At 50.0% G+C, this 20,107-nt stretch overlaps 9 protein-coding genes and 1 non-coding gene across 10 annotated transcripts; 6 read left to right on the top strand and 4 right to left on the bottom strand.

Annotated features, from left to right (window-relative positions):
- Positions 1-450: 450 nt before the first annotated feature.
- On the top strand, positions 451-785 carry UREG_04526 (uncharacterized protein; the record flags this gene model as incomplete). Its single annotated transcript, XM_002544963.1, has 2 exons — positions 451-453; positions 531-785. 2 exons carry the CDS (start codon positions 451-453, stop codon positions 783-785), a joined length of 258 nt encoding a protein of 85 aa, XP_002545009.1.
- A 1,405-nt stretch (positions 786-2,190) lies between these two features.
- On the top strand, positions 2,191-3,298 carry UREG_04525 (uncharacterized protein; the record flags this gene model as incomplete). Its single annotated transcript, XM_002544962.1, has 3 exons — positions 2,191-2,200; positions 2,283-2,965; positions 3,140-3,298. 3 exons carry the CDS (start codon positions 2,191-2,193, stop codon positions 3,296-3,298), a joined length of 852 nt encoding a protein of 283 aa, XP_002545008.1.
- A 172-nt stretch (positions 3,299-3,470) lies between these two features.
- Positions 3,471-5,410, bottom strand: UREG_04524 (uncharacterized protein; the record flags this gene model as incomplete). Its single annotated transcript, XM_002544961.1, has 6 exons — positions 3,471-4,472; positions 4,529-4,794; positions 4,856-4,869; positions 4,976-5,097; positions 5,164-5,270; positions 5,335-5,410. The coding sequence occupies 6 exons, from the start codon at positions 5,408-5,410 to the stop codon at positions 3,471-3,473; spliced, it is 1,587 nt and encodes a 528-aa protein (XP_002545007.1).
- Positions 5,411-6,103: 693 nt separating this feature from the next.
- Positions 6,104-6,193, top strand: UREG_08030. Its single transcript has one exon. It is a non-coding gene; the product is annotated as a tRNA-Asp (tRNA).
- A 217-nt stretch (positions 6,194-6,410) lies between these two features.
- UREG_04523 (uncharacterized protein) lies at positions 6,411-7,370 on the bottom strand (the record flags this gene model as incomplete). The annotated part of the gene is made up of 3 exons (XM_002544960.1): positions 6,411-6,774; positions 6,849-7,200; positions 7,304-7,370. The coding sequence occupies 3 exons, from the start codon at positions 7,368-7,370 to the stop codon at positions 6,411-6,413; spliced, it is 783 nt and encodes a 260-aa protein (XP_002545006.1).
- Positions 7,371-7,995: 625 nt separating this feature from the next.
- Positions 7,996-9,380, bottom strand: UREG_04522 (uncharacterized protein; the record flags this gene model as incomplete). Its single annotated transcript, XM_002544959.1, has 2 exons — positions 7,996-9,222; positions 9,309-9,380. The coding sequence occupies 2 exons, from the start codon at positions 9,378-9,380 to the stop codon at positions 7,996-7,998; spliced, it is 1,299 nt and encodes a 432-aa protein (XP_002545005.1).
- Positions 9,381-9,718: 338 nt separating this feature from the next.
- On the top strand, positions 9,719-13,076 carry UREG_04521 (MUS38 protein; the record flags this gene model as incomplete). Its single annotated transcript, XM_002544958.1, has 8 exons — positions 9,719-9,766; positions 9,838-10,015; positions 10,073-10,160; positions 10,210-10,280; positions 10,331-10,382; positions 10,436-10,912; positions 10,963-12,070; positions 12,132-13,076. The coding sequence occupies 8 exons, from the start codon at positions 9,719-9,721 to the stop codon at positions 13,074-13,076; spliced, it is 2,967 nt and encodes a 988-aa protein (XP_002545004.1).
- Positions 13,077-13,754: 678 nt separating this feature from the next.
- Positions 13,755-14,437, bottom strand: UREG_04520 (eukaryotic translation initiation factor 1A; the record flags this gene model as incomplete). The annotated part of the gene is made up of 3 exons (XM_002544957.1): positions 13,755-13,845; positions 13,912-14,249; positions 14,417-14,437. The coding sequence occupies 3 exons, from the start codon at positions 14,435-14,437 to the stop codon at positions 13,755-13,757; spliced, it is 450 nt and encodes a 149-aa protein (XP_002545003.1).
- A 995-nt stretch (positions 14,438-15,432) lies between these two features.
- UREG_04519 (uncharacterized protein) lies at positions 15,433-17,437 on the top strand (the record flags this gene model as incomplete). The annotated part of the gene is made up of 3 exons (XM_002544956.1): positions 15,433-15,642; positions 15,705-17,340; positions 17,409-17,437. 3 exons carry the CDS (start codon positions 15,433-15,435, stop codon positions 17,435-17,437), a joined length of 1,875 nt encoding a protein of 624 aa, XP_002545002.1.
- Positions 17,438-17,706: 269 nt separating this feature from the next.
- UREG_04518 (uncharacterized protein) lies at positions 17,707-19,803 on the top strand (the record flags this gene model as incomplete). The annotated part of the gene is made up of 4 exons (XM_002544955.1): positions 17,707-17,822; positions 17,910-18,447; positions 18,513-19,159; positions 19,209-19,803. The coding sequence occupies 4 exons, from the start codon at positions 17,707-17,709 to the stop codon at positions 19,801-19,803; spliced, it is 1,896 nt and encodes a 631-aa protein (XP_002545001.1).
- Positions 19,804-20,107: the final 304 nt, after the last annotated feature.

The following is a 20,107-nucleotide window of genomic DNA, read 5'->3' as shown; positions in this document are numbered from 1 at the left end:
CAAAAATGCTCATTTTCTCGCCTATTGTCTTCGTTCTTTCACTCTATGTTGCCGTTGTCTATGGTTACCTCTATCTCCTCTTTACCACAATCTCAACGGTTTTCGAAGGCCAATACAACTTTTCACAAGGTAAGCTCACCCACCCTTACAAACAATTTAAAACTTGGCTTATCAGCCCTATTAGGAAACGTGGGGCTCGCCTTTCTCGGCATTGGCATCGGAAGCGTTCTGGGTCTAGGCTTCGTTGCGGCGCTCTCAGATTTAATCCTCAAAAAACTGGCCGCGAAGTCTGGCGAGATGAAGCCTGAATATAGACTGCCTCTACTAATTCCCGGCGGCTTTTTCATTCCAATTGGTCTTTTTTGGTATGGCTGGACGGCTCATTATGGCGTACATTACATTGTAGCCATCCTCGGCACGCTGTTCGTCGGAGTTGGCATGATTATCACCATGGTATGTTCTGCTAGCCTTTGTCCATACCTTTCCATACCTTATCAGGAACTGAATTTAATCGTTTATCGCAAATGTAGATGACGACATCCACTTATCTCGTCGACGCTTACACAATCCACGCCGCCAGTGCCATGGCCGCCAACACCCTCTTCCGTTCCGTTGTTGGTGCTGTCCTGCCACTTGCAGGCTTACGGATGTACGATAAGTTAGGCCTTGGATGGGGTAACTCTCTCCTTGCCTTTATCGCATTGGCCTTGGTCCCGCTTCCGGTAATATTCTATCGCTATGGCGAGCGGATACGGACCAGTAAACGGTTTCAAGTATCCTTCTAACCCCCTGCCTGTTGTGCATATTTATGATATCCTCTAAGGTTTTGGTTTCACCTGCGGAGTCCTTGCATTTACATATAGAATGCTTCTATTCCATTGGACATATGGATATACGTACATCCTAAATTCCCCCGTTTACGAAGTACACTATCTTCTAGTATATATATTGCTTTGAGACGGCATCTTTATCTATTGATTATGCGGTTTACTTTGAAATTTTTGCATGTTGACTCGGTTGGATTCAACAACTAGTTAGGTTGGAAGAGAAAACACTCTAAACCCCGCATCAATACCAAGCATGTTTCTAGTCCCCGAGAGGTACAGCAAGTAATGATGCTGTCAATAATTCAAACTTTGGCTGTTGATTTTCAATCGATTTTAGCTCAGTTAGGTTTATGATTGATGAGTGTGGAAATCAGTCCAGTGATTGCTTCAGCCTTGAAATTCCCTCCTGGCTGACCAGGGAACCATTTTCCGAAGAAAAGGAGATCGGAATCGCTTACATTTTAGAGGGCGAAGCACCTGGAGATCCTCTGCGGCAGTTCTGGACATCACGTCTCCTACGCACGTTAATATGCGATTCGGCATTCTCCAAAGAAAGGGAGAGGAACTTTGGGATGTTCCAACGGCGCCGGAGGAGGTCGGGCCGAAAATGCCAAGAGGCTAGGGTGCCGGTACTAAAATAAGGTCACTCGGGCCCACTTGCCGGGGATGTTTAATTGTGCCGGTTACATCATCTATCAAGTTCATTTTTCTATCTGGCGACGAGGGACTCGGGAGCGGAGGAAGGAATTGAAACGATTACAACGACACTGAATTGGGAGTTTGATACATTTGGCAGACATGGCTGAAATTGATGAGGCCATCGCTATTGTGAACTACACCCCTATGGAGCCATAGCTATTTGTATCGCCTGATACGATTTCTAATTTCTCAAAGGGATACGACGATGATGAAGATTCGACAGTGGGCGATGACACATTCTCGTATGTTATTCTGAGATTTGGAATTATGAATCTTATGCTTATCCTCCACAGGGAGACTGAATCGCTCCAGTCACATATGCTCGATTACCAATACGAGAACGGAAGAAGATATCATGCATATCATTCGGGATCGTATTGGTACGTTGTGCTCCAGAGAGCGCCTGAGTAAACGGGTGCCCAATTAACAATGATGTCGATTAGGGGACCCAATGATGAGAAGGCCAAATGGCTTACAGATCTCGGGTACCGGCCCTGTCCGAGTTTGCGACTGTGACCGAACCAGCTCCTAATATGTAACGATCCAAGGCACCATCTATATAAATTGCTTCTTCGCGGAGAGCTCTATCTTGCTCCAATATCACCAAACCCACAGGTATAGTGACTGAAACATTCAATGCACGAAGAGCGAAGCTGATTTCTGCATGGCAGCGGGTAATTGACATTGGGACTGGAACCGGTGCGTGACGTTGCTATCCCTTGACATAGGTTGAGATTCAAACTAACATACTTTTAGGAATATGGGCAATGTTAGCCAACTGGTGGGCATCCTACAAGCAAGCTTTTGACCTGGTTTCTAGAGAATTTGCGGATGACCACCCACACGCGGCGGTCATCGGGACTGATCTCTCGCCAATCCAACCACTGTCAGTTCCGCCAAATTTGTCCTTTGAAATCGACGATTGCTGCGACGAGTGGTTGTATACCCCAGAAAGCTTTGATTTTGTGCATGTTCGTGGCCTCTACGGTTGCGTGGCTGACTGGGACGAGTTTTACAACCAGGCTTTCAAGTGCGTTAAACTGCGCCCCCCCCGGGCGCTCCAAAAACATGTATCTATTCAAACCACTTATTTTCTTTTCCCTAGGCATCTGAAACGGGGCGGCTACATCGAGCAACTCGAACAAAGCGTGGCCCCCAAATCAGACGACCACTCCACCGACGGCACAATCATGGACGAATGGGGCCGCGTCTCGCTCGCCGTGGGCGACAAGTTTGGCAAAACCCTCCGAATCGTGGACGAGGCAAAAGCCAAAATGGTTGCTGCCGGATTTGAAGATGTGACTGAGCATCGATTCAAGTGTCCGATTGGCGATTGGCCTGTGGATGCGAGGCTAAAGGAACTGGGGAAGGTTGCGAGGTTGTATTGGGAAGAAGGGGTTGAGGATTGGTCGACCATGTTACTGACGAGGGTGATGAATGTGGGTTATGACTGAGTGATACGTATCTTGCTTTGCTCTTTGCTTTCTGTGTTTTTTGATTGCTGAATTGTTGTGGATGAATATAGTGGAATCCAGAGGAGATCAGAGCCTACCAGGATCGAATGAAAAGGGGGCTGCGGAATCATGGGATCCATGCTTACTTTGAAGCGTTAGTTTGTCCCATACATTTTGTGGCCAGGTGGTACTGACATGTTTCAAGCACCGTCGTTTATGGGCGGAAACCCTGGAGAGATTGAACTGGCGTTTGCGTCTTCACTATGGAGTAACCACCGAGGAACAAGTCAAGAGGTTGGTGTCATCTTCGAGATATGATCACCTCTAATTAACCAAACATACAAGCGGCCTACGCTTTAAGGAGACTTTTTAAGTCTTTGGTCAACACAATTCCCTACTTGATTCTAAAAGTATTCTAATCGCTTTTAACAGTATGTCAAAAGACACCGAACAGAATAAAAAAAGAGTCCACACATCGTGTACCAATTTGTTAGCGCCTCAGCTCCGTTTTTGGCTCTATATACCTCTTCAACTTGCCTCGAACCTGGGTCTTCTGCTCAAAAGCATACGCCATTCCAATCAGTTCCTCCTCGCTCCAGTGTTTGCCCATGAAACCAATTCCAAAGGGAATGCCAGGTGCAGCGGCGACGAGATCTCCACGGGGATTGTGCATGATCTCCTGCCCTTCCGGGAACGCTCCAAGTGGGACGCTAATGATTGGAGAGCCGACGAGTCCAGGGACATCATATGCGATGTCAGTTGGAAGGACTGCAGCGTCAAGGTTATGTCGTTTAAGCGCACCGAGGATTCCACCTTCGTCCCCGAAGGCATAGCTCTTTTGGTAATAGGGCCAGAATTCGGGGGAAGTGTTGTTGGTTCCTAGCTCGAGGGCGAAATCCCAAACCCCGGTGTCACGGTCGGGATAATCTTCTGGGGGGAATGATTGGGTAAATCTCTGGACATCTGCTAGACTGTGTACATTTCTGGGGTTCACTTTCAACTGGGAAAGGTAGTGTGCAAGATCACTGATGAAATCTGCCAAAAGAACTCTGTAGGGGGCGTCACTGGTGACATATTCTTCATAGGCAGTAAAGTTGGCGTCCCTGACGATTGTTGCCCCGGCTTCTTCCATAACCGAAAGAGCAGAGTTGAAAGCGTCGAGGACGGGTTTATGTGCTGGGCTTCCAGCCAATACCGCTAAGACATTGGATGGAACTCCGATGCGTTTCCCTTGTAACGCTGACGGCTTGCACGCGGAGACATAATTTGGTAGACGAGAAAACGGAATGGCGGAGGTGTAGTTGTCGTTCTTGTCTCGTCCGGCAAACGCCTGGAGAAGGATGGCCGCGTCCTTGACTGTTCTCGCCAGGGGTCCGATTGTATCTTGGTGAGAGCTGATGGGAACAACAAGGTGTCGGGAGGTCAAGCCGACGGTTGGCTTGATTCCAACGACGTTATTGCTTGAGGCGGGGCCAACAACGCTACCACTGGTCTTCGAGCGGTTACCACAGCAATTTCCAAAGGAGGCTTAGGAATAGGAGTAGATACCTCTGTGCCTAGGGTCGCCCAAGCCAAGCCAAGATCAGAAGCTACGCCACTGCCGCTGGAGCTTCCGCTAGGGTCCTGCTGGGGATAATATGCGGCGGTGACCTGGCCTCCATATGCACTCCAGCCACTACTGCTATTTAATGATCGGAAATTTGCCCATTGTGATAGGTTAGCTTTGCCCAAGATAATGGCGCCGGCGTCTCTCAGCTTTTTCGCAACCGTCGCATCCTCGTGTAATTTTGCGTTGTATAGAGCGTAGGAGCCGGCTAGATTGATATGATCAGTTCCGGTGCCGTTGACGTGCAACAGTGTTGCATATGCACTTACAGGTTGTTTGCAGCCTATCGTCAGTACCAATGTTACCTTTAAGCAAGACTGGCAGACCGTGTAGAGGCCTGGCTTCTAGTTAGACGGAGAATACACAGATGCCAAGGTTGATCAACACACCCTCGAATCTTTCCACGGCGACGCTCGCTGTCGAGCCGTACAGCAATCAGATGGGCATCTGGGTTGAAGTCCGAGACGACATGCAACTGTCTGTTCACCTCTCTAATCCTTACGAGATATGCCTAAAACTCAGGGTCTAGTTTTAGCATACCCATGAAGCAATCGTTACTACCAATACGACCACTGACTGTGACCAGCTCAACGCTGGTAAAACATTTCTGCGATAAGCCATCTTGAAGCTCTTCCGCGGTTGCATCGATGAGAGATGGAAACTTGCAACGGCCTTGAGTATCGACTGTTTGAAAATTTAGTCTCACGCTTCCTGCTCTGCGGTGAAGTCGGCGAATGGGCAAACTTACCGGCTGCGGCTGCAGAGAGCGGGATCAGAGCTAGTCCGGCGAAAGCCAGTTGCAACAAAGAAGCCACAGACACCATTGTTGCGGTCAGTCAAGTGGCCTTCGATCCTCACACAGAGAAAACGGATTCCCGCTGCCGTGGAAGGGTGGGAATGCGTCCTATTTGTGCTGAGGCTTCCCAGCCCTTTTGCAATCCCTGGCTGGAAATAGCCGTGCAATGGTACCGTCACGACATTTGCATGCCCGGAGAGGGAGGTTGATAGTACCACGTTGTTTTACCGACGGGAGCCCGAGAAGCAGTGGAACATTGCTCCACGTCGGAGCAAAATCAGCCCCTGATGGATATATCCGCGTCTGCCTATTGGGCAAATGGGAATGGGATTCCCAAGGTGCGGCTGAGACCAGACTCAAATAGGACGGTCAATCGGGAAATGATGCTCGCGCAGGCGCAGGAATGCTGGTTTGCCAGACGTCTTTGCATGGATGACTTCCAGGATGAGGGGTTGAGAAAACCCATGGACGCGTGAGATGATGTTGGTTTTTTGCAATGACAAGGCAGGGGAACGGCATGAAAGAGCTGCTCAGCCGCTTCGGGGAGGTCGAAGGATGATGAAGGATTGTCTCCATTGCTTGAGTATTGCATGAAGCTGAAGAACCTCCAGGGAAGAGAACGATGTTGGCTCCATAGAGCTTCCGCCGTTACCCGTAGAGGTTGAGCAAAGATTGAAGTGAGCTGCTCTTTTAGAGAAAGACTGCTGACGGTATCAACAATTCCTCGATGGTCTAACGGTTATGATTTCCGCTTGTCAAGTTAGTCAACTAACAAGCGCGGGAGACCAGGGTTCGACTCCCTGTCGGGGAGGAATTTCTTTTTGCTTTTTCTTCTTTATTCCACTTCATTTCAAACAAAACTAATAAACTATTACCTCTACTCCTTACAGTTCTCGAATTTGTTATCTACAGCTTCGGCCAAATAGGCTGTCCTAGCCTCCTCCCTCCGTCGACAGCGATATCTTCCCCGTTGCTAGACCCTACTTTTAGCACCTACCATCAGTTCACACGCCATTAGGAGGGATTCCTTACATATAATTCCCAGCGGGAGAACACAGGAAGACCATAACCCCGGCAATGTCTTCTGGCTGCCCTAGCCGTCCTCGAGGAACCTCCAAAGACAGCGTTCTCTCCCCGCCTAGATTCTCAATCAACCCATTCGCCAGCTTGGACGGAAAGAATCCTGGCGCAACCGTGTTCGTGGTGATATTTCTTGGACCTAGCTCAACCGCCAAATTTCGGGCCAAATGATGCGCTGCAGCTTTGGATGCTGAGTACATGATCGTGCCGTTGTCACCGACATGGCTTACTCGCGTCCCAGCAATCGAACTGACCACGATGACTCTCGACGGGTCGGCCGCACTGCCTGCTGCTTCCAACAGCGGTGTCATCCTGGGTCACTTTCTCGTTAGCATGCTGGGCGGTCTTTTGGAAAATTAACCAGTGCATAGGGCCCCCCTGCATACAATCTAACCAAATTGAACACGCCGCGGACATTCAGATCGAGAATCTTTTGCGTGCTCCAATCGGGAGTCGGTTCAAACGGGCCACCCCAGGTCGCTCCCGCATTGGCGACCAGAATATCAATTTTCGGCTCGGTCTTTTTCACCTCGGTGACGAGACGTTCAATCTCCTCGACTTTCGCAACGTTTGCGGGGATGCCAACGGCTTGGCCAGCTACTCCGGGGAGTTTGTTTAGCTTCTCGACTGCCTGGTTGATTCCCTGCGGGCCCTCTGCTTTTCGCGCAGTGATTATCACTTTTCGAGCCCCTGCGAGAAGAAAGGCCGTTGCCGTATGCAACCCAAGTCCTCTGGAGCCTGTGGGTGCAAGGTAATATCAGCCAACACAACCGTGGATAGTTGCATGCTAGTCTCGTAGTGAAAATTGACCAGCACAAAAGGAAGGAGACAAAACTTGTACCTCCGGTGATCAAAGCAACTTTGCCATCGAGGCGGAACATGGTCTCGAACCCTTTGATTTCAGACATTGCGAACAATCCTTGCCAATCTCAACTGGCCCCTGGAGAATGCAATTTGATACTGGCAGAAAGAGGGATACAGCGGAAGCCCCTCTCTATCCCTAATTACAATCCAGATCTTACGATGTCTCCATCTATATCTACAGCCGACAGAACCCCTGTGTTCCCCGCGTTTCGTTGCTTGGTAACTAGTTCAGTAGTCCGCGAGAGAGACGGCTATGATGCTCTTTGCCTCGGCGTCCTCAAAACTCGTAAAACTATTTATTTCTTAGCCATAGTCAATGAATCGCTCCAATTGCTAATAGGCGCGACGAAGACCATCACCAGACTTCATATAAATACAAACTAAGAGGTAGTTACATTAAACTTGTTTGAAAAAAATTCGCGGTATGTCTACTTCAATAAATCGCTATTCGGGGTCTCGATTAGCAAAACGGAGGAATAGTGGCAGCTAAAATATAAAGCCAGTAGACGCGTAATCGAAGTGGATGGAAGGGAAGTTATATGCAGTACAAACAGGTAGTCGCGAAAAGATCGCTGCGTTAAAAACGACATCTCATGAAAGCAGAGGAAGTACTGGTCCATAGCTGGAAAACGTCAGTACAAAAGGGATAAAATAACAAGCATCCATCGCTTATAATGGAACTTCATCCATTTCTCCTTCCTCTGACCCATTCGCGTTCCTTTTTGGTTTGGCGTCTGTATCGTGGAGTGGGCCGGGTTCATCGCTGGGACTTTCGGGAGGTTTTCCTTGATCCGAGTCTGACTGCGGCTCAGGAGAACGCGGCGCTGGGGACTTGGGTGCAGCATTTCCATTTGTGGCTGCATTATTAGTGCCGTTCTCTTGGATCTCCTCATTGGCACTAGGTGCATCGCTGTCGGCAGTGCGTCGTGACTCGGGGCTGGGCCCTCTGTGTTTGTCGTCTTTAGGAGGAGCAGGTGGTGGAGATTCAGGCTCATCATCTGAGTCGGGCCCATTTATTATCCTCTTCTGGGGACCGCCGGGGAAAGGAGTGATTGGGGGTTCGTGGTTCTCTGTCTTGAGGTGAGATGGCAGCTGCGATATACTCCCACGGTTTTGACCCTTTGTACTCGACGCGCTAGAATTCAAAATGGCATGTTGGCGGTTCTGATGTGCACCGACCCCGGGTCCAATTTGCCTCAATTTGGGATCTGCGTCTAAATAGTACCCGCGCACACTAACGATGGTGCCTTCTCGCTCGCACCCATCCACCCACTCTGGTCGCACGACCGGGATGTTCATTTCTACTGCCTTCTCCCACCCCGTACCTCGCTTTTCTACACACACGAAGTGCGTGGTGTCTATTTGTATCGTCTCCACCATCTTAGCACCGATTCGCTCGATCGCGCTCTCGAGGGAAGCTCTCATCTCCGGCGGCATGACGCCCGGCGTGACCGTTATTCCAGACAGATCGGTCATCTTGTGTGTTCGGCACACCAGCTTTTGGGAGCTGAAAACGCCCGCGGAGGTGCGCAAGACGAGATGGAAAGTGTATTCCGTATCAATCGCAAGACCGCTGATTTTGGTACTGCGCATTTCTAGCGGTCGAGGTATTGAACCCGCTTTGGAATCATTGCGGTATAACGAAAGGGACTTGAGGGACGCCGTGGCCAAATTGATCGGATCCCACTCCAGGACCAGTGACGTTTGGGTTGCATTCTTAAGCCGTAGGACAGGAGGCGAAGGCGCGTTGATGCCATAAGTGTGAAGGATGCGTTTTTGAAGGGATTGGAACGCTGATGCGCTGGAAACCTCAGCAGCTATATTTCGTGATACAGTGATGTCGACAATGCTCCCGGATGCGATGTCGCTAGGAAGGAGGACAGAAGGGAATTCAATCTAAAATCCGGCGATCAGCGGCGTAAACATGCTAGATTGATAGTCTGCAGAATGTCAAATAAAGGGATGGCTGGATGGTAACGCACAAGCCGGTTATCTTGTGTTAGGAGGACTGCGACGCCTGCATCAACCTTCCCAACTGTCAGGGACACCAGCATCTTCAAAGAACTGGTTGCTGTTCTGAAATTTAGTTGGAATCAGTGCTTTCATCAATTGGCTAGCTGTGTCAAGAGAGATAATGCTATCAAAGGGCCAAATAATGCCTTTCTAGCTTTGATTCAGGTTACAGTGTCTTGCGTAGCTTCATCAACATGATGCTGTCGGTACCTAGCCCGTCAGAGTCAAAAGGGGATGCCAGCCTTGCTGCTTTAACAGCCTCCAGCCGTGCTGACGTTATTATAAAGTCACATGATCACCTTCCATTTTCGCGCTTCTGTCAATCTCTCGGATTCGCGACTGCACCTCATCCATTGAATCGCAGTGACATGCTGGCCTGATGTCGTCAGAAAACCAAAGCCCACTGGTGAAACTATCTCTACCTCTAGTAAGTAACAGCTAGCGGGATTGGGATTTCAGTCAAGTGGACATTCCTAGCCTCTGACTTGCTTCTCCAAGCAATATCAACAAGATGTGTTCCAAGAGCTCAGATCGGAAGATGAGCTGGTTATCTTGGCCCCAGGCTTGGGCCTTTTGCGCATCGTGACAAATCTTCTCCATACATATGATGCAGCAGGAAACAATCTGGTCCTGGTAGTTAGTGCAAATGACCGTGAGAATGAATGGCTTGGTGAAGGTGTGTGAGGCACTTTGCATTCACTGCCTCTACTGATCATTTGCTGTACACATTTAGCCCTGGCCGAACATTATGCTGTTAGCAAGACTCCATTAGCAAGGGGTCTCAAAGTCATCAATACAGATAAGGCCAAGGTCTCAGCAAGGTCTGCTCAGACGGCAGAGAGCCTCTTCTTGATGCTAATGATCACACAGACAGCAGCTCTATGCCCAAGGCGGCGTGCTCAGTGTAACATCACGTATCCTGATCGTTGATTTACTATCAAGTATGTCTCTTGTTGGTTCATAACGAATTGTGATGGTTAACAGTGTATAGCCCTGCTGGACCCAGAAACCATTACAGGGATGGTCATATTACATGCAGAAAAGTATGATTGTGATGATGCATTATGTGAATTGCTGGCTGAAAAAAGGTCCATAGGGTCATTTCAACGTCTCTGGAAGCCTTCATCATTAGGGTATATCGTCAGTTCAATAAGACTGGATTTCTCAAAGCGTTTTCGGACGCGCCCGAGCCTTTCACAACCGGGTTTGCCCCCTTGGCCAACATGCTTCGGAATATGTTTCTTCAGAAAACATCATTATGGCCTCGGTTCCAAATTACAGTTGCTGAATCTCTTGAGGGTCGCAAAAAGGCGGAAGCCCTTGAGAAGGTAGTTTCAATGACCGACAAAATGAGAGACATCCAGAACGCGGTGCTGGAATGCGTTGAAGTCAGCGTAAGGGAGCTCAAGAAGTCGAACCCGGTTCTTGACATCGACGACTGGAATGTCGATAGTGCTTTGCAAAAGAACTTTGATGTCGTTATTCAACGCCAACTAGATCCAAACTGGCACCGTGTCAGCGTGAAAACGAGGCAAATCGTTAGTGATTTAGCGGTTTTGAAAAATATCCTGCAGTATGAACCTGATCCCCACTTCCTAGATACATACTTAACCGGTAGCATAGCCTACTCCTCACGGATGATGCAATATCACTGTTGAAATACCTTGACACCGTGATTGCTGCCCATTCGCCTCCGCCCGGATACACTAAACAAACATATTCTCCTTGGCTTTATCTCGAGGCAGCACATGTACTTCTTGAAACCGCAAGATCTCGAGTTTATCGTGGGAAACTCAGTACTCAGGCTGGACTCTTAGGGCCACACTCTAGCCTCCCCAGTGCGCTAGAACCGGTTCTTGAAGAGCAACCCAAGTGGCAAGTGCTGGCAGAAACTCTGGACGAAATCGAGCGTGATTTATACCTCAATCCTACACCTGGTGATGATTCAAACCATGCCATCCTCATCATGTGTAGTGATCGCAAAGCGTGCCAACAGGTACGCGAATACCTTCATACTATGCATTCTAGAGTCCAGTCGGAGAATGGCGGGGGATCGAACACCCCAGAAGCGATGGAACCTGGTCCGTCAGCCGAATTTATGATGCGAAGAAAATTACGAGATTATATAAACTGGAAACGAGATTTTGCCAAAGTCAGGAATAGCTTGTACGGTATTAATGCAAAACGCAGCGAAGTGAAAGAGGTACCGGGATATACCTCCGTCACCACAAATAGGGTTCCCGAAAGGGGACCACCAAATAAACGGCGAAGGGTCCGAGGCAGCAGTTCCACGGCCTCAAACGCTGGCCGAACTCCTAATTCTAGTATTCAGGAAAAGGCAGATGATACGACCCAGGTTTCTACGCTCCTTGATGAAGCCCTCCAACCTACACCGGCAGAGGTAGCTGAGAAAGAGCACGTTATTGTTGATGACTTACAGGATATGGAAGATTACTACGAACTTTTTGACATGAAAGATTTGATCATTATCCATGCTTACGACGGGGATATGGATGAGCATATATTGGAAGAAGCGAGGCCGCGATATATTATTATGTACGAGCCAAACGCGGCGTTTATCCGCAGGATTGAAGTATATCGCAGCTCCCATACTAATAGGGATGTGAGGGTGTTTGTCATGTATTATGGAGATTCGGTCGAAGAGCAGCAATTTCTGAGTGCTGTGAGACGTGAAAAGGATGCATTTACAAAACTTATCAAAGAAAAGGGCGTATGTGACCTCACTTCCTCCTTCTGTTGCCATCGTGAAAGTTTTCTAATGTTTCTATCAGTCCATGGCCATGAGCCTTACACATGACAGAAGCCTTGAAGATCCTCAGGAGCAATTCCTTCGCACCGTAAATACGCGTATTGCAGGTGGCGGTCGCCTTGCCGCCACGGCAGCTCCTCCAACAGTGGTAGTTGATGTTCGAGAGTTTCGAAGTCCCCTCGCCTCACTATTGCACGGTCACAACATGGTTCTGGTGCCCTGTCAATTGACAGTAGGCGATTACATTCTCACGCCAGATATCTGCGTGGAACGGAAGTCCGTCCGTGACCTTATTAGCTCCCTCAAGAACGGTCGACTATACAACCAAGCCGAAACAATGCTCCAACATTACAAAACCCCCGTCTTGTTGATCGAATTCGACCAAAACAAAGCTTTTACATTCGACGCCTTCACTTCTTCAACAAATCCCAGTGCTTTTGTTACAGACAATCTAACTTCATTTGCTACGCCGTCCTTCTCATTCGGCAATATCATAAATCCTACCAACCCTAAATCGATCCAGCACCTTCTCGTCCTCCTTACTCTTACATTCCCGCGTTTGAAAGTGATATGGTCCTCCTCTCCTCACCAAACGGCGGAGATATTCACGGAGCTCAAAAAGAACAACTCCGAACCGGATCCTATTCGAGCAGTCCAGATCGGTCTAGATTTCGATATTGCTTCTGCTATTGGCGACCAATCTGGTAGTAGATCTAAGGAAATGATGGCTGTGGCGGGCGTTGAGCATCGCATATTCAACCAACTGCCCCAGGATATGTTGGAAGCGGTGCTGGGGACGACGCCACATGGGATTGAGTGTTTAATGTTGAAGACGAACAATATTCATGAGATTGCTAACATGGAACTGGAAGACTTGACGGAAATAGTAGGCCAGCAAGAGGCCAAAGCAATTTTCAGATTCTTCCGGCGAAGTGTATTCGATGCTGAAACGGGAGAAACCATTTGAGAGTTCACCTTCTCAGGAATAGAGCGATGAAGATTGGGATCTATGGGAAGAGCTAAGCTTCAGGCGAAACGTGGCTATAAAGGTGTAGAAGCGTAGGGTATGGCCTTTATTCCATTTGATATTCAGTGCTCACACTATCTATGCTTGAATCCAGCAAGTCCAAAAAAGCATAATCATCGTTCCATGAAGAGCAGGAAAGGAAAATCAAGGAGCAAGGCAAGGCCGTGAAAAGAAACTCATCATAAGTGGCGTTAACAGTATGAAACCAGCGAAACAGGACGACGCTAGAATCGGTCAGCCAGACAGGACGCGATAATACTCGCAAAACAGCCCTGGCCACCAACTCCACAGACGTGAAGAGGCAGGGTGTATTCCTGGACAAAAGAGTCAAGATAAAAAAGGGAGCAGCAATTAGCCGACTAAGATCATATTTCGTCCGACCATTTCCCGCGCAAAATCGCCCCGGTTCCCAGCATCACACTGGAGGTGTGCGATCGTTCTGCCCCATGAGCTTCCCCCAAGTGGGCATAGAGGGCCCAATAAACTCCATTTCCATCACGCAACGACAAGCGGCGGTATGCTAGCGAGGGAGAACCGATTGCTTTTTGGCGGCATAGCCAGATACGCGTAGGTAAAAATATGAACCTGCCGGTATCGAGAATTGGAAGGGGAAATCGCTCAGATCTCGTCGACATCGATTTCTTTCTCGTCGGCGCTCTCACGGTCTTCGTCGAACTCGACGTTGTCATCAAGACCCTCATGGCCGTATCTGCAGATAAGAACCTCGTTAGTACACAACCTCACGCATGTGATAGAGAAGGGCGGGATGACGTACGTATCGGTTTCGTTGATCTTCGCACTCTCTGGCAACTCGCCATACGCCTTCAAGCTTCTCGCCTCGTCGGCACTGTACTTGAGGATCACGTCTCCCTTCTCATCCTGGTAGTCTCGCAAGGAGAGAAGGATGATATCTCCCTGATTGATCCAAACCTTCTTGCGCAGCTTGCCACGGATGTGTGCTAGGCGCTTCTCGCCGTCGAAGCAAAGGGCTTCTAGACGTCCATTACCCAACATCTTGACAACCTGAGCGTACTCCTGGCCTTCTTCCTTGAAGGTCAACTCGCGCTTTTCATTGTCATTCTCGTTCTTTCCACGACGACGATTTTTACCACCCTATGAGCGGAAGGCCAAGTCAGTTTCTACTATTCAAACCAGAACTCGGAATGTGACCCAAGCACAAAACGACCGTTCATCGCAACCGTCATGCAGATTTGTGCTGCTGGCTTCGTCTTGCACCCAAGCAGTGGCAACGCGGGGTCAAAGCAAGGGACCAAACTCACCTTTCCCTTATTCTTCGGCATGTTGGCGGGAGTTCAAAATCGGTTTCTGCAGGATACTGAGATATATGTATAGGAGCAGTAGTTGGTGTTTTGTCTGACGCAAGAGGTTGTGACTGTTCAGCACTGTTGTCACCGTTCAGGACGATTTATATCGCTCCGTCGTTTATTAGCGTTGGTGGGGTTCGTGCTTGATTAGATAAGCAGTCCCTTGCCACTTGAATTAAGGTTTTCACTTGCATTGCGTGTATTATGTAATTAGGCCAAAAGTGGCAAGCGGTCTTCTGGCTGTTTGTTTCTTTGCCAAACGGCATTGATATCTATGTACTCTGTAGAGTGCTGGGTATATATCCACAAAGAAGCGCGGAGGGAAGAAGAAGGATCACGCAGTCGATTGTCAGCCACTGTTCAGTCTCCAGGGCTTGTCGTCATTCCTCATTGCGTGGAAGCAGGGATTCTGCCAGTAACGCGCAGCTTCTCCTTATTCCAGCCAGCCTGTCCGTTCTTCCGGCGCAAGCTTGCAAGGCCTAGCCACGCCTGATTGCCTCATCGACCAGAGTCACCAGCTGCTCGAGCTAATAAAGCCTCCACGGCTGCGCAAAACACAGTTGGGCATTTGGTTTGGTATTGTTTTGCCTGATTGTGTTCATGGGTCGGGTTCTTGGCATCCGCTGCAGGCTGACTTCAACCCTCACCATCGTCAACCTTGTCAGCTCGTAGTTCATCAGTCGACATTCACCCGCCCATACCGCACCAACTCTACATCCGCAAGCCCTGCCCTCTTCTCATCCCTCGAATTTACCAAGCTTGATACCAAGCGGACGGCACAATCACGCTATCCGCGAAGTCATCGTGGCTGCCGCTGTCGTCGAAGATCCCGGCCTGAGCTAGTCCTACATCGCTACCTGTATCTAACTCACGTCAGCAATGGTTGAAGCAGTCGGTTGAACACTTTGACAAACTTCTCTTCCTTTAACGGCCGGTGATTCCGATCTCCTCCTCGACTTATACCCCCGACAATGCCGTCGATCCTCACCGACGCGGACAAGGAAACTGTCAGGCGCACAGTTCCAAAGCCCTCAAACAAGATCCTCGACGTCGCCGTTGCACGGTTATACGTGGCGTATCCAAGCCCGCACAAATGGACCTTCACCGGCTTACAAGGAGCTGCTGTGATCGCGAATGATCTGGTGGGCCACACTTTTTGGATCAAGCTGGTTGACATCTCGGTAAGTCTCAAGACCTTATCCCCCGGGCTTCCGCGGACTAACAAAATACCTTTACGCAACAGCCTGCAAATAGGGGTGTCTTATGGGACCAAGAACTCTACGACGGGTTCTCATACAACCAGGATAGGACCTTTTTCCACACCTTTGAATTGGAGGAGTGCCTAGCAGGCCTGTCTTTTGCCGATGAGAAGGAGGCGAAAACATTCCTCAAGAAAGTGTCGGAGCGGGAGAAACATGCCAGTAAAGAGACGAAAGCAACCCCGTTCTCTTCGGTCAAAGGGCAAGGCCCAGCGCCCGTAGCAAACGGGAAAGGTCATCACCGTTTTGGCCTGGGAAGCTTACTAGGACACCGATCATCCTCTGCACCCACGCCGCCACCAGAATCTATTATACCGCCCAAACCAGCAGCTCCTGAACTTCCAGCCGCTCCTGTGCGCCAGGAAACCCCACAAGAGAAGACCTCGCCGATGGATACGGTTGATCCGTCTTGGAAGGGTTTGCTAGACGAACTTTTAGCGATGGGGATAACCGAAGAGCAAATTGCAGAGAATGCCGACTTTATCAAATCATACATAGAATCAAAACAAAACGGTGAAGTGCAGCAACCGGTCGAGGCCCCTTCTCAGGAGCCTGCCCGGAAAGTGAAAGCACCACCGCCGCTTCCAACAGCGCCTCCACCGGCTTCTAAAATGTCATCATTAAGCCCGCAAAGCACTGGCGGGACAAGCAGACGTGGAGCGCCTCCGCCTCCTCCCCCCTCCCGGAAACTCCAAGCTGATAACACTCCCCCATCTCGAGAGTCTCCGCCAGCATCTTCAAAGGACGAGCCGTCTCCTGCGCGATCAAGGTTCAAAGCTCCTCCTCCAATCGCCGATGCTGGTAAATATGCCCATATAAATCCCCCGGCCCTACCGGCGCGAAATAGGGCAGGCTCGCATAATGCGACTTTGGGACCTCCGCCTCGACCACCTAAAACACAAGAGGATGGACCAGTCCGACTCCCTCCTCCGCCGCCACAATTCCCAAGCGAAAGCAGATCTCCCGCTCCCCCACCTCCTCCAAGCAGAGGCCCAGTTCCACTTCCCCCTCGCCGTAACGTTAGCCCGCTGCAACCGCCGCCCCTGCCGCCAAAAACACCTCATGCACCTAGCCCTTCACTTGCTCCTCCTCCACCGCCGCCACGGGCAGCTGCTACACCGCCTCCTCCTCCGCGAACAATCCAACCACGACCACCTTCGACTTTTACAGCACCACCGCCACCTCCGCCCATCCCACAAAACTCAGGTCCCCCTCCTCCCCCTCCGCCACCACCGGCAAGTGCCGCACCAATCCCGGTCGCTCCGCCGCCGCCACCCTTACCTCCTAGTTACGGCGCTCCGCCAGCACCTCCACCACCACCCCCTCCTCCCTCAGGTGCTGGCGGCGCTCCGCCTGCACCCCCGCCTCCACCACCGGGCGGTGCGCCCACGCCCAAGGCTGTTCCAGGCAAACAAGATCTGATGGCCTCTATTCGAGCTACGGGCGGAGGCGGCCTTCGAAAGGTTAAGGATTCAGAGAAACGCGATCGAAGTGCAGCAATGGTCCCGGGCGGCTCGACAGATACCCCCACTACCCCATCAGCGGGCCCTCCGGCAGGCGGAATGATGGGAGCTATTCAAGAAGCGTTAGCCAAGCGGAAACAGAAAGTCAGTGGCAGTGGTAAGTTCCAAGTTATCCTAGGCTGTAGCAGTTAAAATCATGCAGACCAAGTGCTAACGGCTGTGCAGATGATGAAAAGTCCGACGACGAATGGTGAACGGATTCTATAAAAGTCATCAAAAGCACAATCTCAGCGCAACTCCCGAGTACTAGTTCAATCAAGGCGCGTATGCCCATCGTTAGGATAGTTAGCTGTGATATGTAGACTAGGGCGAATGATTACACTACTACAAGATTATTATTCCGTATGGATTCTAGCAAATAGACCTTCATTATTCCCACAAATACGGTATCACTACCACTCCCTTGACCTTGATAGTCGCTTATTAAGCAGGGTCTCGGAACAACATTGCGCCGGCTCCAGCGATGACGCTGAAAATTGCGACTGCAGTCAAATCCACCGCCAGCAGCTGCTCGACCATGTCCGCCCGCTCGCAGCCCTACACCGCGCACCGTCCTAGTCTCGACAGTGCAGACCCTGGGTGAGGATGAGAGATGGTGCCCCGTCCCTTCGTCAAACCATCGGCTCCATCCGTTAGTCTACTTCGGTTCCTTCGCTCGCAATCAAGCAATATCAGCTTCTTTCAGCCAAACGCTTGCCGTCTCTCATCGCGCATTGCTCAGAGGCATCCAGGGGTTGACCAAAGTCCGCGGACATTGAGGAGTCCATTTGAACACGGGTGGCTGGAAGCGGACGTCGCTCGATGCCCATCCACGCTTGAAGCGTCGTTTCTACCCTTCCTCCAACCGCGGTCTAGGAGATCTTCGACGTTACCGAGTCCTTCGTCCTATCTTCGCACTGGAACCGCAAAGGCCCCAAATATCCAGCGCAAACAGTCGTTTAGCGTGACGCCAAAGAGGACCGGGAATTTCCTTCGTCGAATCTTTGGTCTGCAAGTTCCACAACCGCGAGGCCATTTGAATCCCGATGATCTCCCCCCTAGCGGTGGATTCGAGGAGGGGCAGGAGTGCAATCCGTTTACTGTTGGGAGAAAGCTGGCGCTGAAAACTTCGAACGAGCCTCGGTTGCGGTGCACGGAATTCGATGAGAATGGCAATGTCACGCTCGTGAGCGAGGAGTTTAAAAAGAGCGAACTAATTCAGAAGGTTAGTTCTCACCGTCTAATACATACGTGGGATTAGAAGTTGATTAGTGCTTTTGCGATGAGTAGTATGGCCTTCTCCCTCGCGATCTTCGAAAGATCGATTCTTCCGTGATACCACACATACTCGTTCGTCACAGTTCGATCCTGATTAGCTTGCTCCATCTTCGAGTGTTAATAAAGGCCAATCGCGTGCTTGTTTTTGACGCGTACGGCTCGGCGGATACTTATACACAATCTCTTTTTATGTATGACCTCGAGGGGAAACTCCGTCAGAAGGACCCACCCGCTCCAAGGCACGCCGTAGCCTCAGGCGCACTACCATATGAGTTTCGAGCTTTAGAAGCAGTTCTGGTTAGTGTTACTAGCGGACTTGAGACGGAGTTTGAAGGAGTCCGGGAACCCGTTGTGCGGGTTCTCCGGGCCCTTGAAGAAGATATCGATCGTGACAAACTGAGGCATCTTTTGATTTATTCGAAACGACTCGGCACATTTGAGCAAAAGGCGAGATTGGTTCGAGATGCAATTGAAGACTTGCTGGAAGCGGACGACGACCTCACTGCGATGTATCTGACCGAACGATCCAATGGTGTAAGGCGAGACGAGCATGATCATCAGGAAATAGAGATGCTGTTGGAATCGTACCATAAAGTGTGTGACGAAATTGTTCAGGCTAGCGGGAACTTGGTTACAAATATCCGTAATACTGAAGAAATGTACGAGCCCTTTACTCGGTTTAAACGACAGTGCTAACAAAGGTTACAGTGTGAAAGCAATTCTCGACGCCAATCGCAACTCTCTCATGCTTCTCGAACTCAAAGTCAGTATCGGAACGCTTGGTTTAGCCGTCGGCACTCTTCTCTCCGCGCTTTACGGAATGAACTTGAAGAACTTCCTCGAAGAGTCAGACCTCGGGTTCGGCGCCGTTTCCGCAGTCTGTTTCGTTTCTTCCGCCTTTGTTTGCATATACGGACTCATGAAGCTGCGCAAGGTGCAGCGTGTGAGGATGTGGGGTGAAGGCGGTACGCACGATCCTTACATGGGGGGACTAGGTCTGCGCGGCTCGCCGGCACTGCCTGCTCGAAGGAACTGGCGCTCCGATTCGATCGATCCGGCGTGGACGGGGCTACAGATCGAAGGCCGCTCGCCGAGGATACGAAAGGTCAGAGGTGCAGCGGCGACTGCCGCACAGGCTGGCGCGTCCAGCGTTTCAGGGGCCAAACGTGCCGCCAAATCATCTCCAGCACAATCACGGCCCTCGAAGGCAAAGAAACAGGAACTGCAACCTGAATGTCGTCCCGAGGAGTTTCCAGAGCCGGAATCTACCGTGGGTAGTGCGGCGTACAGTTCTTCGCGTTAGGCGTGGGGCTCTTCATCCCCCTGGATACGCTCTTTTGGCATGGGTACGATTTTTATATGATTTAATATCTGTCTAGCGTTTTCACAAAGATGGTATTCTGGGTTTCTGTTTTGGATGTTCTTGAGCGTTCAGATGTGTAACAATAGATGGGATAGAAGCTATTCACTCCATTTTCTTTTTTGTTTATAGAAACAGGCCTCGTACATTAAAAAGCCTTGGAAATGATAGTTTTGTAATGGCTTGAAGTTGCATTCTGCTTATACTTAACTCTACCATCTTTGACAATAATGTGAATCAGTATTTG

The sequence above is a fragment of the Uncinocarpus reesii genome, genomic scaffold (genome assembly GCF_000003515.1).
Source record: "Uncinocarpus reesii 1704 scaffold_2 genomic scaffold, whole genome shotgun sequence".
In the NCBI taxonomy this organism is placed as follows: Eukaryota; Fungi; Ascomycota; class Eurotiomycetes; order Onygenales; family Onygenaceae; genus Uncinocarpus; species Uncinocarpus reesii.
Note: the sequence above shows the minus strand (reverse complement) of the source record. Positions and strands in the feature narration are given on the sequence as shown.